General features: G+C 34.7%; 1 protein-coding gene across 3 annotated transcripts in view; it reads left to right on the top strand.

The window, feature by feature from the left end:
* Positions 1-19,665, top strand: part of nst (phosphoglucomutase 3-like protein nst) — a 305,088-nt gene that overhangs the window by 181,679 nt on the left and 103,744 nt on the right. For all 3 annotated transcript variants that reach the window (XR_016546677.1, XM_090368701.1, XM_090368700.1), the window contains exons 6-7: positions 13,324-13,451; positions 17,616-17,768. Coding sequence is in view for 2 of the 3 variants with exons in the window: in XM_090368701.1 (XP_090224827.1) it covers positions 13,324-13,451; positions 17,616-17,768 (281 nt within the window). In the remaining variant the exon portion in view is untranslated. The remainder of the gene's footprint in view (positions 1-13,323; positions 13,452-17,615; positions 17,769-19,665) is intronic.

Below are 19,665 nucleotides of genomic sequence, written 5' to 3'. Positions count from 1 at the left end.
AACAAATAGTAATAATAATATAAAGCTCATTTCTTTGGGGTGGATTACAAAGCTTAATAACTTATTTGGGGACATACCATTTAAATAATCAAGATCTTCACTGCTGGGAGCCAAAAATACAGGTAGCCCTCGTTTTGCACTGGTCCGATTTGTGCCGATTCGCAATAGTGCCGATCACTAACCGCAATGCCATTTTTTATTTATTTTTATTTGTTTTTGCAATTTATTTATAAATTGAAAGTTTAAAATCATCAGACAAAATTTATCAGAATCATACTGTGCTATGTATCGTGCACTCTTCACATGATTTAGGACAATCTGAGCCAATTAGCGCATTCGTATCAGAGACTAGAAAGATTCCCGGCCTCAAAGTAACCACTCGTGGATGTGGGTAGTAAAGGTCCATGTGGTGAAACATTCAGTTGGTTGTTGTTTATGCTATTTACACGTGTTGGAAATTTATTACGCTAACATTTTTTTGTGCTGTTAATAAATTAAATAATAATAATAGCGATAGCTGTGTGCAGTTTTTTCCAATCGTGTTATAAAGTTTTTAATTTAATAGAATAAAGACGCCATGTCTGGTAAAAGTAATTAATTGAATCCTAGTACAATATTCGGAGGATAGAATCTGATGAAAGCCACCCTAATGTGTGTATGGCATATGAATATGCCTCCATCGACTATTACTATAACTATGAAGAATGCTAATAAAATAAAACAATCAATGCAAAGTGGTAGGTAAAATTTTTGGTGCCTGGAACCTAACCCTATGATTTCTGATTGACTCCATTATATAAAGGGTTCCATTTGTGCCTGTCCCCCCAGGAATCTAACCCCAACGTAAATTGAGGGCTACCTGTATTGGTATTTGAAATATGAAATAAGTAATTTAGGAAAAGTGAAGATCTTGAATGTAGCCCTGATGCTTTGTTTTTCATTATATGTTGTTTGATATTGTTGCAAATACAGTTTAAATGGTTTTTGGAGTATGGTATTGGGTGGGAAATAGACTGCAGGCAAAGGTTAGATAGAAACAATGCTGTACAGTGAAAAGTAGATGAAAAAGAAGTAGGGCAGCGGAAAGCTTAAAATCTTTGAATCTTTTTTTAATCAAAGATTTTTCAAGCTTTCCGCTGTTTTTAGAATTAAATATTATTCTAACTATCCTCTCCTTTACTATAATTATAAAGTATGTCCGATGAATGGAGGCACCTGGAACGTCAGTTCAACTCCACCATGTTTTGCTATGGCGATAGAGGATATGCCTGTAGGTAGAAAAATAGAACTAAACATGAAAGAAACCATTTCAGGTTAAATTGGGGATTCAGATTGAAAATTTTATTGCGTTACATTTTCTTTAAAAATGGGGGAACTATTTAGAGATAAATAATCTGAAATAGTTAACCACTCAACTGTTTGCAAGAAAAGGAATTATACAGAAAATTACACAATCACAATCTTAAATAAATAGTTATACAAACTGTTTGCATCAAAAGAAATTATACAAAAAATTTACAAAATTATAGAGATAAAAATATGTACAGAATTATACAAATAATTATACAAAGAAATTGTTACATATTCAGGAAAAAAATGGGGCAATTAACCATTAAAGTTAATAAATGTTCAATCAATTCAAGACATGAATAGGTGTTCACACAATAAATTTTACAAAATAAGGACATCAGCATTAGCAAAAGCACATGATGCAAGAAAGCAAGCTTATATAGCATCAGCCAAAAAAAAAAAAAAACAAAAAACCCCTTATTTCATCCATCCACTCACCCCAAATGTTTGTCAAGTTCTGCCTTGAATCTATTTAAGCTATCAACTTCTACAACGACAGATGGAAGTTTGTACCAACAATCAACCACATGCTGGCTAAAGGCAAACTTCTGCACATCTATCCTACAACCGTCTTTCCTCAATTTGAATTTATGCCCTCTCAGGCGTTTATTTTATTCTGAGCAAGAGGAAGAATCCCATCAGCATTGCGCATGCTCAAACCATTTACACCTCAGTCAGATCACCTCACAGGTGCCTAGTCTCCAAACACTGTAATTTGCAAAACTTAAGCCTTTCTTCATAAGAGCAACCCTTTGTTCCTTCACTAATCTTGTTGTCCTTCTCTGTACTCGCTCCAACAGCTCTACATCCTTCTTAAAATGAGGTCTCCAGACCTGTATATAGTAATCAAGGTGTGGTCTGACCATTGCCTTATACAAGGGGATAATCACCTCCTTATTCCTGCTAGAAAAATTCCTGTATATCATTGACAAGACACCATGAGCTACTTTTGCAGACCCTCTGCACTGCTCAGAAAACTTCATATCTGCCTGCACAATTATCCCCAGGTCCTTTTCATTCTCTACCACTGTCAGTGTGGTACCACAGAGTTGATACATTATTCTGAGATTACTTTTCATTTGTCAATGTTAAACTTCATTTGCCACCTCACAGCCGATCTACTCAACTTTTCTAGATCCTGTTGCAGCAGTGTACTGTCATTAGTGTCATTAACAACCCTGCCAACCTTCCTTTCGTCTGCAAACTTGGATGTTAAGCCTGATATACCATCATCAATATCATAAATTATGTTATTAGCATTAGTAGAGGCATAAGATGCAAGAAAGCAAGCTTATGTAGCATCAACCAAAAAAAAAAAAAAAACCACTTCCACTTCACCCCTCCGTTCGTTCGAAATACCTGTCCAGCTGAGCCTTAAATTTATTTAGGCTATCAATTTCAACAACAAGGAATGGAAGTCTGTTCCAGCAACCAACTACCCGCTAGCTTAAGGCAAATTTCTGCACATCTGCCTTTCCTCAGTCTGATTTTATGCCCTCTCAGGTGATTATTCTGAGCAAGAGGAAGAATCCCATCGGCATTGAGCATGTTCAAACCATTGAAGGCTTTATACACCTCTATCAGATCACCTCGTCGGTGACTAGTCTCCAGACACTAATTTGCAAAACTTAAGCCTTTCTTCATAAGAGTAACCCTTTGTTCCATTCACTGATCTTGTTGCCCTTCTCTGTACTCGTTCCAGCAGCTCTACATCCTTCTTGACACGAGGCCTTCAGACCTGCATACAGTACTCAAGTTGTGACCTGACCATTGCCTTATACAAGGGAATAATCACCTCCTTATCGCTGCTAGAAAAATTCCTGTATATCATTGACAAGACACCACGAGCTACTCTTGCAGCTCATCTGCACTGCTCAGAGAACTTCATATCTGCCTGCACAATTACCCCCAGGTCCTTTTCATTCTCTACCACTGTCAGTGTAGTATCACAGAGTTGATACGTTGCTCTGGGGTTGCTGTTTCTCATATGTAGTATTTTACATTTGTCAATGTTAAACTTCATTTGCCACTTCTCAGCCCATCTGCTCAACCTTTCCAAATCCTGTTGCAGCAGCATAGCGTCAGTAGTGTCCTTAACAACCCTGCCAACCTTTGTATCGTCTGCAAACTTGGACATTAAGCTTGATATACCATCATCAATATCATTTATAAATACAGAAAACAATAATGGACCCAATACTGAACCCTGAGGGACTCCACTAATAACATTAGTCCACGATGAGCAGTGTTCATTGATTACCACTCTCTGTCTTTTCCTCCTCAACCACCCCTTTATCCATAGCAGCAATTTGCCTCCAATGCCACAGTGCTCCAATTTGTGCAGCAGTCTTCCATATGCAACAGTATCAAAAGCCTTTCTAAGATCCAAATATATAATATCAAATTTATTCCCTACATCCAGTTCTTTTGTGACTGCATCATAGTATCCAATCAAATTGGTCAGGCAAGACTTTCCCTTAACAGAACCATGCTGTGTCCGAGCTATAATTGAAGTCTTGTCTAGATGATCCTGCAGTGCTTCTTTAACTAGTGCCTCCATTAATTTTCCTGGAACAGAAGTTAAACTCACAGGTCTATAATTACTTTTGTCAGCCTTTGATCCTCCTTTGTGAATTGGGGTCGCATTTGCACATCTCCAGTCTATGGGTACCTCCTCTGAGTCCAAGGAAGCTCTCATAATTATGGCTAAGGGTGTGCTTACTTCCTTGGTTGCCTCCTTTAATATAACTGGATAGATCCCATCCACCCCTCGTGCCCTTCTTGTGTTTATCTTCAACAATTTCTCCTCCACTTTACTCTGAGTTATTGCAAGATTATCTAGCTTACTGCCAGAGTTGAATACACCTCTAGCATTCCCCTCTCTGAATAACTCCACATGTGTGAATGTCGATGCAAAATATTCATTTAGTTTGTTAGCTACCTGAGCAGGATCATAAACAGTTGAACCATCGATATCAAGTGGACCAATCTGATTCATCCCCTTCCTTCTAGAGTTTACATAAGTAAAGAACTCTTTGCTGTTTTTCTTTGTATCATTTGCCAAAGATTTCTCGTAATCTGCCTTCGCCTGCCTAACCTCCTTCGTAACTTGGTTACAGATAAACTTATATCTATCATAGGCTGACACAAGTAGACTTCCTCCCTTCCTATCCTGTTTATCCTTTCTGTACACATTGTACTCCCCAAATTCCAGTTCTGCATTCCTTATATCTGTGTGACACCATGTCTCTGATATCCCAACAATATCTGCTTTTGATGTTTTGAGCAATACCTCAAATTCATAAAATTTATTTACCAAACTCCTAGCATTGGTTGTCAGTTAGGTTTTATAGCATTCAAGTTGGGATTAAAATCAAATCAGCAATGGCAAATATCATGGTAAACAATATGGAGCAAACAGTTCAGATGAATGTTACAGCTTGTGCAATTCTTGCTACCTAGCTGATAGCAACAAGTAAGTTTTTGGATTCTTAAAATTAAGAATTTAACAAATTTAGGGTAGAAGCTTGGTGAAGTTTTGAAAGAATAAGAATTTGGGAATTATGAATGAATTTAAGAAAGTTAAGTATAGGTAATGATCGATAAATGCAAAATGGGTTTATAATTAAGTGTGAGAAATTCTGTAAGAAAGTAGAAGAGGAAATGAAGACAGATTCCTGACTGGGAGAAACAGGACTAGTGTCAGACAATAACTGTGACCAAAATTTGTTTTAAATAGGGCAAAAGAAAATAACGTGGGTAGAATCCTCGACAGAACTGCAAAGACAAAGTTCGGAATCAGAAAGATTGAAATAGGCAAGCTTAAAGTTTAAGGAACCGTGTCCCGTTAAAATAAAGATAGAAAACATGCTGGGAGAAAACCATTTAATAAGAGTGTTTTTATTAACAAATGTAACTTCTGGAATAATTTTGTAATTAAACCTTTTTGGAACCAGACCAGCAAAGTTGCCAACGGTCATGAAGAATTTTAAAAATTTGTTTCTCTGTTTAGGACTGGAGGACAAGTCAATTTGAATTCCATTGAATTCTGCAGGGAGACCTTTATGAATGAAGTAAGAAGGTCCATGTTAAGTTAAATGTAAGCCTAAAGGTAATGAACCAGATACAACTTGTAGGGCAGAGATAGAGACAGTTCTACGTGTCCTAACTGGTACTAGGAGGAAACCGTGCTGGATCAAACCCAGCTTGGACTGAACTGTAATCAATTTAATGCATCTAAACCAGGCTGAGCAGCATAAATGGTAATTGGTTAAACAACAGCTTTGTATAGTGCATGCAAAATCTTATGGTTCAGACCCTAGTCCTGATGGGAAATGCGAACAATTTGAAAGACAAATTTTCTCACTTTGTCAGACAGATGATTCAGATGGGAAAGAAAGGTAAGGCGATTATCAAGTGGTAATCCAAGGAATTTTGTGGTAGTTACAAAAGGGAAATATTTACCATTAATTTTTATGAGAGGGGACAAGTTGGCGAAAGGGTGCCTTTGTAGACCATCATACAAGTTTGCCGTGAGATATAGTGAGTTTAAGCGTTGACCAATCAAAAAAGTTTTTGAAGAACAGAATTGACATTTTCTTCTAATGAATGGTGAGAATTTCCATAAAAAAGAACTCAATCATCTGCTTATGCAACTGATGAATAATTTAGGAAGACCTTTAGCAACCATTGGTTGAGAACAAGCTTCCAAAACAAGGGTCCGAGAATAGACCCTTGTGCACATCCACATGAGACTTTCCAAGAAACTGTGTGAAAATTTGACATAACCTTAACAGATCTAGCTGAAAAATAATTCTTAGTAAGATTGTATAGGTTAGCAGGGCAGTTCAGAGTTGTAAGATGTTCAAGGGCACTCTCCTACCAAAAAGAGTCAAAGGCACCCTCGAAGTCGATAAAAATTGTCAGAACGTATTTAGAAGATGATTCATTAATTTGATTCAGAAAGGTAACAAGGGCATCTTCAGCACCAATTCCAGAACTAAAACCATTTTGATTACTAGAATAGCTGACTGTGTCCTGAAGTGAAGCTAGCATTCTATATGAGATCAAACATTCTAGAAGTTTACCAGAATTAGATAACAAGGGAAAGATTAGGGGCTTGCCGGGTTTCAACAGAATTCTTAAGATGGCAGATTTCCAGGAATTTGGGAAAACAGACCATTGTAGACATTTAAAATTGAGAAGAACATTTGGACAGCAGGAGTGAAGTTTTATGAAAAACTCCCCTTCGATTAGATCTTCACCAGGACACTGATTAGGTTTAATCCTGGTGATGGCAGAAGATAATTCAACAGGGGTAAAAGGAGCAGCAACCGAGGAAGTAAAGTGATTAAGATTAAGTGATTGAATATCTTTATGACAGGGCAAATCTAAAAGGGGATCATCAGGTAAGAAGAGAGCATCCAGAATTGAATTTACAGTATCTGTCCAAGAAAGAGATTTGGTGTTATTACTTATAACAGTGTTATAGATAATAGGTGCATGTAGCTTGTTTCTAGCAATTTTCTAAACTATGTTCCAGGGAGTTTGATTGCTACATGATGAACAAATTTCTTCCAGGTGTCAAATTTGGATTTATCAATGAGTTTGACTTATTGATGTTTTTTCCTAAGACAGATTGTGTGTAATTGGTTGATGTCATCAGCTGGCTAAGAATGTCTGTCATTGATAATTTTTTTGGGCACGGAAAACTTCATGATACAAGATTGTCAATTCTCTGTTCCACCATGGAATGGTAACGTGTTTTTTAGATTTCCTTTTAGTAGAGTAGTAGCTTTGAGGAGAGTATTGTAAACAAGAGTAGCACAGTCAGCTGGAGGCATATTTTCAGAAAACTTAATCAAACTATTAGAGAATTTTTGCCAATTAGCATTTTGCAAAAAAAAAAAAAAAATGAAAGGAGGTGAAAGAATACCAGGAAGAAATGGAAGGAACAGGTTGAATCTGAAAGAAAATTGTGCAATGATCAGAGGAAGTCCAATCAGCACAAACTGTCCAGAAACAGATTTTGTGTAAAATAGAGGAAGAGCGAAGTGTTAAATTAATATTGGACTGACCAATAGAAGAAGAAGAAAAAGTATTAGGTTTGTTGAAAATATTAAGTTAGTGCTGCAGGATAAAATCTTCAAGAAGATGACCATAAGCGTTGGAAGAAGAAGAGAACCAAGTCCCGGACTTGTCATTAAAATCACCAGCTACAACAAAATTTGCAAGGCACAAGATTCTGAATGCATGGTCAAGAAAAGAAAGAATTCCATCCAAATTTATCTTGGAGGGCAATAAACTGAAAAGAAATAGATACTTCTGAAGGGACCAGAGATATGTGCAAGTTACAATTTGGGAACTTAGATAGCCAATCAAAGTAACCTCGAAAACATCATTCAAAAGCACAATAGCAGAAAAAGGATGTTGATGTGGAGCATATAAGACTTTTGGTTGTTAGAAAACCAATAATCATTCCACGCAAATAATAGGGCTCCCAAATTAACAAAATATCAATAGATTTCTTTAAAGAGATTTGCCAGAGTTCATCTGTAGCAGTTATTGTTTTTTCACCATTAAGATGAAAAATTTTAATAGAAGAATTGTATGTTAGAACTATAATTATGATTTGAATTTAGGGATGTATTATTCATATTGAGTAAGATTCCTTACATTTTCCAAAGCTTGTATATATTCACTACAAGTAACATCTCAGACTGAATGTTTATGATTCTTCTTTTTATGCTTACAGTTGTAGCAACAAGGGGGCTGATCTTTATTGGGACAGTCCTTGAAGACGTCCAGTATGGGCACAGTGACTGCAAGATGGAATATCCTGAGAACAGGAGGCAGTAGTGTCCATAACCAAGACATGAAAAACACCTGGTAACCACTGTGAAATGCCTACATCTGTGAGAAGACGAACCAATATATAAGCGTTCTAAGGAGATAGCAAGTTTATATATTTTTCGAGGAAAGGCTAGAATCCAATTCACAGTTTGTCTAGATTTTGAGGAAGTACTAAAATGAAAGGTAACTTCTTTAGTGACGTCATCAAAAGAAAATCTTGTTCACTAAAGTTTTTATAAAAAAAGATCCTCAAGCGTCCTTGGAGAAATTTCTATCTATATCATAAATTAAAATGGTTGGTTTTAGAATTTTAGGAGGTTCCATCTTAATACCCATATCACTCAGCAAAGCTAACAAAGTTATCTTACAAATATATTCTGAGGTGGCTGTCTCTACATCAACACCTTTGTTCGTTATCATTTTTATATATTTTATTTTAACATGTTTAAAGGACTGTCGGAAGGTCTTGGCTACGTTATCATAAGCATCTTTACTGGTGGAGTACTAGAATTCAAGTACTAGAATCTGTAGCCTTGAATAACATTGTTAGGTTTAGAAGTTCTTAGCTACATTATCACAAACATCTTTACTGGTGGAACAAGTACTAGAATCTGTAGCCTTGCATAATATTGTTAGGTTTAGACTTAGATTTTGATTGAGTGGAATCTGTAAAAGTAGCAATATCCAGGTTTTGTGCTGGTAATGGTTGGACAGTTTTGTACTTGTATACAGGGGCAGCACAGCACTCTCCCTTGAATTCTTTAAGGCATCCGCTTAGGATGTGATATGTGAAACCGAAGACAAAAAAATACCAATGGCTTTTTGCAAATTCCTCATTTCTAACTTTAAGTTTTTCATTGTCTATAACAGGCCCCGGGCAAACTATGGCCCACAGGCTGCATGCAGCCCGCCACACATTTTTTGTGAGGCCCGCGAGCTTTAGTTGTATTTTCAAAAAAAGTTTATTTTATGCCTTTTGCGACGCCTTTTTGAAAAATAAATTTGTATATGTAATACATTATAGAATTTGTCGACTTGTAAATTGTTTTATCATCTTTGTATTGTTCAAATTGAGATAGAATTTGAAATTGTGCACAAACCAAAGCGAGCTAACGGGCGCTTTTATAACGGTATAATTTGCGATTATAAACTAACTGCGCCAAACTACGGTAACAGACATCTGGTGATGACGACAACGGCTTTGCTGCAGTGTCAGAGTAATAGGATAGGACTGCTAACTGGCCACAGTTCCAATCTGTTTTCTCTGACGGTCATCCCGCAGTTAGTTTTTTTGCGTTATCTTTGGTTATCATCTTGGTGCCAGTAGCGATAAAAATAATATTTATGCCCTTTTAAAAGTGAATAAAAGACGAAAAATTCAACAAGAGCATCGTGTCTTCAATGAAGAATGGAACACAAAATATTTTTTTGCTAACATAAATAACAAGACTACTTGTCTCATCTGCCAGGAGAGTGTCTCAGTGTTGAAAGAGTACAATATTAAAAGACATTTCACTACTAAACATTCCGAATATCGTGCCAATTTAACTCCGGAAGCAAGAAAGAAAACTGCTGATGGATTAATTCAAAATTTATCTATATAACAAAATGTGTTTATGTGGCTAACTAAGGAAGAAAGAGCTACTGTATAGGCAAGTTTTGTTATTTTTCATATAATTGCAAAAAGCAACAAGCCTTTTTCTGATGGAGACTATATTAAAGAATGTATGACTGAAGCTTGTGAAATTATGTCCTGACATTAAACACAAATTTCAGAATATAAGTTTATCTCGGCGAACCGTATTAAGAAGAATTGAATGTATCGATACAAATTTGAATGAGCAATTATTATCAGTATTAGAATCCATAACATGGTACTCGATAGATCTTGACGAAAGTAGCAACCAAAAGAATACTGCACAGTTATTAATTTTCATATGTGGATGTACCTCTAATTTTGAAATTATTGAAGAGCTTCTTTCAACGGAATCTCTTAAAGACCAAACAATGGGAGCTGATATATTTGAAAAAGTTGGAAAAATGCTTAACAAGATATAATTTACAATGGAACAAAATGGTAAGCGTAACAACTGACGGAGCACCAAGTTTGACAGGTAAAAATGTTGGAGCGTTAAAGAAAATTCAGGATAAAATTTGTGAAAATTATCCTGATTATAATTTAATTACAATGCATTGTATTATACATCAACAAGTATTATGTAAAAATGTGTTAAAAGTTGAACATGTCACATCTTGTATTATTAAACTAGTAAATTTAATACGATCGAGGGGCCTGAAACACAGACAGTTCGTTAATTTTCTTCAAGATATTGAATCAGAGTACAGAGATATTCTTTATCATAGCCAAATTCGATGGCTTGGCTTAGGAAAAGTTCTTCGGCGCGTATGGGATCTTAAAGATGACATCATTCTATTTTTAAAACTGAAAAATATTATGGGCTTTCCCAAATTAACTGATAATAACTGGATTTGTGATTTTGCATTTACCCTGGACATCGTGACACACTTAAATACTTTCGACACCGTGTTACAAGGTAAAAATTTATATGCCCATGATGGATTTCAATGGATTTCAATTAATGTTTGAATGGATTTCAATTAAAACTCCAGTTGTTCCTTCGACATTTATTGATTAACAAGGTAGACCACTTTCCAACCATGAAGTTGCTGAAGATTCCAGAAAATAAATTTGAAAAATATTGTGAAATTATCAATGCTTTGAATGACAACTTTTCACGAAGATTTGGCAACTTCCAAAAAATTGAGACAAGTTTGGCAATAGTGCGCGATCCATTTTCAATAGAAATTTATAGTGCATCTAGTGAACTACAACTTCAGATTATAGATCTGCAGTGTGATACCAATTTAAGGGAATTGCACCATCGTGAGGAAATCTGTAAATTTCACAATACTCTTAATTCTGACAAATTCGACGAACTTAAAGATTTTTCCCGAAAAATGTTGGTTATTTTTGGATCAACTTACATATATGTGAACAAACATTTTCCATCGTGAATCTAAATAAAAATTCTTTAATCAAGCATCACCGATAAACATTTACAAGCAGTTTTAAGAATCTCAACAACAAAATTAACACCCAAAATTAAAAAAATGTTAAAAGATGTAAAACAGTTCCATTCATCTCATTAAATTCTTGGTTGTTAGAGAATAATTTTTTTTATGTTATATTTCTTCTTCATGATAACAAATAATATATATCTAAAAATAGTATTTTATGTGCAGCCCACCTTCTTTTTGAATTCCTAATGTGGCCCTTCAGCCAAAAAGTGTGCCCAGGCCTGGTCTATATATAAATAGACTGTTACTAATGAATTCTAAGTCACCAAGTTTTTCATAAATAAAATTATTAGTTGCTTTAGTAAATCTGTTGCTTTCATTAGTAAAAAATTCAACAATTTCTTATGTATTTTATGAGCCTGAGCTGTAGCATTGATGGGAGCATCAGCTATTGAAACCACAGTATCTGTTTGCTAACCATCTTGATTTTGAGAATTATTAGGAGAAGAATCTATTTTGACAAGACTTACCATAGAGGATGTATTTAATTTTGCATTGACTTGACATTATGTCCTGTGTAGGTCCCAAAGGAGGAAAATCCTCTTTTGAAATGCTAGTATCAGCAGCAACAGTTTTGTCATCCATGTTAAATTGAGAATTTAAAATTTTAATTAAAATTCAGTCATTAATCTTACTTACTTCCTTAGCACGTTACTACACATGCTGTTATTCAATGGTATGCAAGGGTGAGAGGTGGGGATAACAGAACAGCTTAGCAGCTCACTAATTCTGGGTCAAGATCATGTTGCTATCAGACACGTTGGGCCTGAAAGACACAGCAATGGCTAAAGTGCACATAAGTAGCAACAACAAGCATGAATAAATTCTCTCCATACTAACCAATTTTTGTAACTACCTTCACCATACTAAGCTTTGCAATGCTAGAGTCCTTAACTATAAGGACATGCAGTTATGCTCCCATCTCATCCAGGTTAGAATAATGTTTTAATTACACCCTCTCCATGCTAACCATCCTTTATTCTAACATTATTCTAACCACCCTTTCCACACTAAGTGTTGTAATGCCTTTATTTTTGCACTGCCGTCTTCCTCTTTCAATTCTGTTAGTTTTACAAGGGATGCAAAAGTTCTCCAGTTTTCCCCTCTCACATGCTATTCACTATATGGCATTCTTTCTATCTACCTTTTTTCTGCAGGCTCTTCTCCATTCCAATATCATGCTCCAGAAACCACTTGAACTGTACTTTCAACAATCTCAAGCAAATAGTGATAAGGATAGTTGGGGTTATAATCAGAATTCTCACTGCTGCTAAATTACTTATTTTATATTTCAAATGCTATATTCCCAAATAAGTTATTATGCCCTGTAGACCCTCCTGCAAAGAGATGATGATAACTTATTGTTTTATGATAATGATTTGTTAGAACTCTCAGAACTGTACAGTAAACCCCTAAGAAACTGGTGGAAAGAGCAAGCATGTGCATCTGAGTGTGTGCAGAAATTAAAGGTATTAGAGAAGTTCTCATGTTGCATAAGTCATTAAGCTTTATGCTATTTAAAACTTTGAGTCACAACTGGGTTGTCACCCCTTAATACCTCTGGGTACCTACCTGCTTACTGATAAGAAGCCAAATAGCTTTGAAACAGTGCTGTCTGAGTGATGGTACTTAATTTAAAATAAGTAACACTTCTCTAATGGAGAAGTGTTATTTATTTGAAGTATATGGAGGGCAACTTGTGAAGAATTTCACAATATGAAAAATGTTACAATAATGATGCCAATATACAAAATTCAGTTTGTCAAAAAAATTGAAAACTATGTTGTAATGATGCAAATGCACTAACTAATGTCATAGTTTGAATTTTACTTAGTTTGAGGCTTTCTGCCTTAAATATTTCTCTTAATTATTATAATAATTAATGTCATCTTTTCATTAAACTAGTTATTAAATAAAATGCAAAGAGCACTTTAACTTTTAGTTTAAAATGTTTGATAATGTCTATTATTAATGTCACTCCCCTAGCTAACATCAATAATACATTTTTTTTATTTTGTCCAGGACTTCTCACTACTCCCCAACTACATTATATGGTATGTTGTTTAAATACTGCAGGAAAGTATGGAATTCCAACCGAAGAAGGATACTACCAGAAATTAGCATCTGCATTTGTTCAGCTACATGCAGAAGTTTGTATTTATTATATGTTTTTCTGATAAAATATTGATTCATTGTTACTATATTATTAGGAAAGCAGCAGTGTATGTTGTGTATGCAAGAGGATTAGTTAAATTAAAGCTGGTAGACATTTGCCATATAATGAACAGAACTTGAACAGCCATATTCCAACAAAAATAATACAAAAATTTTAATAATAAAATTTAAAGCAAATTAATATAGAAAAATTAATAAAGCAAAAATAATAAAAAAGCAAATGAATTGTTTGAAACAGAAATGTACTGAAAGATTAAAGATTCCTGTAAAAAAAAAAAAAAAAAAAAAAATTGTTCTTGTTTATACTCCAGCATGACCACCAGGGTCAGTGGAGTTTACAATAAATCAATCAGTACAAATGTTAATTGTATTTAGCAGTCACAGGCTTGAACGGTCTACTCAAAGAGCATGTGCTACTGCACTCGCACTCCTGACGACTCGGCTATGTCAACCGTTTGTATTTAAATTCAAATTTGTATATAAATTTTAAGATGTGGAACATATTAATAGCTTCATATGGCAGATTGTCTTGGTAATGAAATCTTTTACCACTGCTACATGTATCCTGTTGCTGTACTTGTATATATTTAGTGTATATATCAGTTACATTTATTAAAAACTGATATACACTTTGTTATTAAATTGCATAAAGAATTATACAATTTATTAATCAAAATGATTAGTAAATTATTTCTTCTTGAAAAAAAAAATTTTAAAACCAAAAACGTGGTTGATTTTTGAAATTTTTTTCCCAGAGCACAAGCATAACCATAAACTGTTACTTGAGCATCCACGAAGAAAGGTAGGTCTTTCAGTTTTCCCTTTCATTGGTATGTCTTTGTTTCTGTTGATGCTTCTAAGTTGAAACCTCTTTGTTTTGAGCTGGGACCTTGACAGATGTGAAGGATTCTTAGGATTAAAAGCTGATTAAAGCTTGTAGATATTTGCTACAACTAAGTAAGAAATAAATTTAATAACTGATTAATAGACTTCTATCTATTAGCAGATATCCATCTAATACTTTTTGTAATTTAAATAATTTTATAATAACAAAGGAAGGTGGAAGACAAATTGCTGCAGCTGAAAGTGAACAAAGCTTGAGGCTGATTGAATCTATCCATTTGTATTAACAGAATTATCAAATTAGGTAACCAAACCTTTTTAGCTGTAATAATCAGAGCATCCTCAGATTAAGGAGACTTTCTTGTAGATTGGAGATTTGCTGGTGTCTCCTGTTTGCCATGGGCAAAAGTAGATCATGTTTCAGAACAGATATCATCCTTTATGAGTAAAAAAGATGATATTGTTGTATCCATTGGTACTAATAACATTAAGAGTAGGAAATCTCCTGACTTAACAAGTACAGGGAAATGTTGAGAAAAAGATGAGTTTGGGTTAAATTTGAAAGTGTCTGCAATTCTGCCCAGACACGATAGGAAGGAGTGTACGATGAGAGCCAACCCATTGTAATGATGAAAAAAGCAGAGGAGAATTATGGACTAACAATAAAAATTTAACTACATCTGAAATGATTAACTAATAGCATACAGTTGTTAATACAAACTTGTTTTATACAAAGTACTAGTTTATATGAAGCACATACCATTCTCCTGTGAAAGGATAAGCTTTTCTATGTAAATATATTAGTTTATTGCAAAATTCGGTTAATACTTATTATGAAGTTTGTTTTCACCCTGTGAGAAATAAATATTGTTTTTTTTTTTTTTTTTTGTTTAATATAAATCTTGGCACAGCTGTCCAATTATTGCCTCTGGCCATCCGGTTCCCTACTTCCTGAAGGAAGGCACTGACTTGTTAGAAATTACTTTTGTGTAAACCAAACCAATTTATGGTACTACAATGTAAGTGCACTCTGAAAACCATATTTCTGAAGGATGAGCTGTTAAATTAAAAAAATAATAAAAACAGTTTTTCTAAGTTGTTTACATGCACTCCCCCACTCTCCATGGGATTAAGGTCAGTTGCAATTGTTATGCCAGTTCAGAGTCTTTTGCTATAGTATACAGTAATCTATTTTTTGTATCATTTTATCTGGGCTGGTGTCTTTTTTGGAATGCGTCTTTAAATTAATTTAAAATTTGTTTATATTAAATCTTATCTAGCAGTGTTATGACGACAAAACGTAAACAGACGGAATTAAGCCTGGAAATTGTACAAGAGGCTGTGATAGGATGATCGAAGTAAAACAGACACTGCAAAGGAATACAACATCCCTTTACCTACTTTATCTAGAGTACTGAAAAACAAAAAAAAAAAAAAAAAAAAAAGAAAACTTGAAAAAGTGTGTGACACTGAAGTAGCAATTAAAAAAAAAAAAAAACAGGAAACTGATTCATGGTCCAAAACATGAGGAGCTTGAAACAAAACTTTGAGTGGTACCAGCGAATGCAGACACCTAATTTGCCAATAACAGGTTTGATTTTGCAAGAAAAGGCAAATTATCCAGCAACATGGAATTAACGACTTCAAATGCAGCAGTGGCTGGCTCCAAAGACTTAAAAACAGGAATAACTTGGTTTCGTGAAATGTTTGCAGTGAGTCTGGATTAGTCGACAAAGAGGCTACAGACTGGTTGTGTTCTGTACGGTCCATTCTTGAAAAATATGAGGCAAAGAATATTTTTATCTTGACAGGACAGGTTTATTTTATAATTTTCTGACAAAAAAAAACATTTGCTCTTCAAGGAGAGTCTTGTCATGGTGGAAAATTAAGTAACAAAGACTATTTTATTATGCTGCAATTCAGACAGCAAAACTAAATTCAGACAGCAGCACAAAACTATGCCCACTTGTGATTGGTAAGTTTTCCAAGCCAAGATGTTTTAAAGAAGTTAACCAACTTCCCTGTGATTACGAGGCCAATAGAAGTGCTTGGCTTACAGTCAAAATTTTTCAGTCTTGGTTATCAAAAGTGGACAGAAGAATTGCTTCAGAAAAAAGGAACATTTTGATGATTCTAGATTATTATACAGCACATTCTGCCGAGACACTTAAGTTGACATATATATGACTATTGTTTTCACTTCCCAATACCACCAGTTTTATGCAGCCATGGATCATGGCATTATTTATAACCTCAAGAGAGCATATCGAGCCTGCCTGATAAGGTACTTGATCTGCAACATAGAAGGAGAGAACAATTTGCACCCAAATTGGAATATCTTGGATGATATCCATAATCTTGTTGTGGCTTTGGAAAGAATATCATCGAATAACATGATCCAGCAGATGAATGTGATAGCAACATTGAGGAATGGAAGAATTTTAAGAAGCATATGAATTTTGTTGGCGAATTGAAGAGCTTGCGAAAGTGGATGATGAAGTTGCTACCACAGCAATGCCAGAGAAGAGCTGCTGAGCACCAAGCAAAATGATGATGTTTTTGTTACCAGTGACAGTGAAAAATGAAGAAGTACACACACTGCCGTCTTTAGACGAAAGATACCAAAAATGCATTGAGCATAATAGAGAATCTGTTGGCCTGCAGTAATGTTGATAAAGAAACAACTATTGCATTTGATAATGTCTGTGCTGTATTTAAAAATGCATATAGGACAAAAACTGTGAAACAACATTGGATCATTTCTTTAAATTAGATTAATTTATTAAAAAGTTAATGGTTTGTATGTCTCATTTTATATTAAGATTGTAATTCTTTTTACTGTGATACTAAATTATTGTTTAAATCAAAATATGTACTGTACAATATTTTCATTTCCGTTAATTGCTTTTCTCTTAGTTTATCTTACAAATAAAATAAAATCTTTAAAAAATATGTTATTCCTATTACTGTATTGTTAGAAGGCTTTTGTTTTTATTATATTTTATTTTTATTATTTTATTTTATTAATTTAAATTAATTTATTTTTAATATTATTATTATTCATAGATATATAGTATGTACCAAAAAAAAAAAAAGGGTAAAATTTTACACTTTTGGGGGACTTTGTTACTACAAACATTGTTTTTACAAAACATGAAAATTTAGGTCCCTTGAACTTTGTATTAATGAGATTCAACTGTATATAGCTGTGTCAGTGGCAAAATTAAAATTGTATAGTATATTTTTAGTTAGTTATGAGCTTTTTTTAACTTGTATGATTTTGGTTTTATTTTCAGAGTCCTGCTTCAAATAAATATGTACCTGAAGTTAATATAGATGGAGCAAATGGTGTGGGTGCACTCAAAATCAGATCATTGTTACCCTATCTTAATGAGACCCTAAATATTAAATTGTATAATGATGGAAGGTATGGCCAGTTAAACCATGAGGTGAGTTGATATTCTAATGCAATTAGTCCATATAAGTTAATGCTAATTATATTTAATTTAAAAAATACAACTTCATTAAAGGAAAGCCATTAGAGGAGAGCCATTACAACTTCATTAAAGGAGAGTCTTTCAAGAAGCTCGTTTTTTACAGATGAGGTCTCCACATTTGGACACAGTATTCCAAATGTAGTCTTATAATTGCATTATAAGTGAGACTGTTACCTCCCTCTATCTCTACAAGATATTATTCTATAAGTCATGAATAGGACACTTGTACTTTCCTGGTCGCCTGTTTACACTGCTCAAAAAATCTCATATCTGCTCATGTCGTAACTCCCAAATCCTTTCTCCTCTACTTTTAATTCGACCTACCCAAGTGTATAAGTTATTGTGGTGTTGCCATTCCCAAAGCGTAAGACCTTGCATTTTGCTGCATTAAAACATAGCTGCCATTTTTCAGACCATTCTTGAAGCCTGTTCAACCATCATCTTGAAGGAGTGCAGATTGTCACTGATCATTAATGACTCTCGTGATCTTTAAATTGTCTGCCAATTTTGACATTGTACCATTCATCCCTTTATCGATGTTGTTTATGAAACTCAGAAACAATGGTACTCCAAGAACCAATCTTTGGGGGACTCCACTTCCTACTTTACACCAATCTGAAGAATATCCATTAATCATCATCATTATCAGCCATTTTCAATCCACTGCAGGATGAAGGTCTCTCCAGAAACTTTCCAGTTCTTTCTGTTTTGAGCACTGGCCATCCATTTACTACCCATAAACTCATGAATTTCATCTATCCATCTCCGCCTTTGTCTTCCAGGTTTTCTTCTAGCTCCTCTTGGGTACCATTCTGTTATTTTCTTAGTCCATCTGTCATTGTGTCTTTGAGCTATGTGTCCTGCCCAAGACCATTTTAGTTCTTTACTTTTGATAAGAATGTCCTTTACTTGAGTTTGCTGCCTAATCCATGTGTTTCTTTCTTATCTAACAGTCTGATTCCCAATATGATTCGTTCCATTCTTCGCTGTGTAGTTCTCAGCTTCTCTTCCATTCTTTTGGTGAGTGCCCAAGTTTCACTTCCGTAAGTCATGGTGGGGAGTATACATTGGTTCATTATTTTACGTTTCAGACAAATTGGGATATTGCTCTTCAGTATGTGACTATATTTCCTGAATGCTATCCATCCAAACTTTATTCTTCTCTTGACTTCCAGCCATTTATCATTATTACAGCTAATAACTTGTCCCAGATAAGTATATGACTCCACCTTTTCAATTACTGCTCCTTCAATCATTATGTCCCTTTCTGTGGCATACTTGTTCATCATTACTTTTGTTTTAGCCATATTCATCTTTAGTCCTAATTCCTTACTAACTGTGCGTAACTGATTAAGATTTTCCTCTAATTCTTTGGGATCGTGGCTTATGACCACAATGTCATCTGCAAATTGTAAATGGTTTAGGTACTCTCCGTTCACATTGACTCCTTTCTGCGACCAGTCTAATCTTCTGAAAGCTTCCTCAAGGGCAGCAGCAAACAGCTTCGGAGATATTGTGTCTCCTTGTCGAACTCCTTTCTCAATTTTAAATTTCCTACTGTCTTTGTCTAGTCTAATAAAGGAGGCAGCACTCTCATATTTTCTTCAAAATCATAATATATGGGGTATCTATGCCTTGTCTTTGCAGTGCCCGAAACATTGCCTTATGCTGTATGGAATCAAATACCTTTTCATAATCCACAAATGCCAGGCATAATGGTGTTTTATATTCATTTGCTTTCTCCATTAGCTGTGATATTACGTGAAGGTGATCCATAGTTGAGAATCCTGTCCTAAAGCCAGCTTGCTCTTTCGGTTGATTCTCATCAAGTATTCTTTCTAATCTGTTA

This window comes from Mastigoproctus giganteus, chromosome 2 (genome assembly GCF_048544385.1).
Source record: "Mastigoproctus giganteus isolate SK-2022 chromosome 2, ASM4854438v1, whole genome shotgun sequence".
Taxonomy (NCBI): domain Eukaryota; kingdom Metazoa; phylum Arthropoda; class Arachnida; order Uropygi; family Thelyphonidae; genus Mastigoproctus; species Mastigoproctus giganteus.
This window is presented reverse-complemented; position numbering and strand designations above follow the sequence as displayed.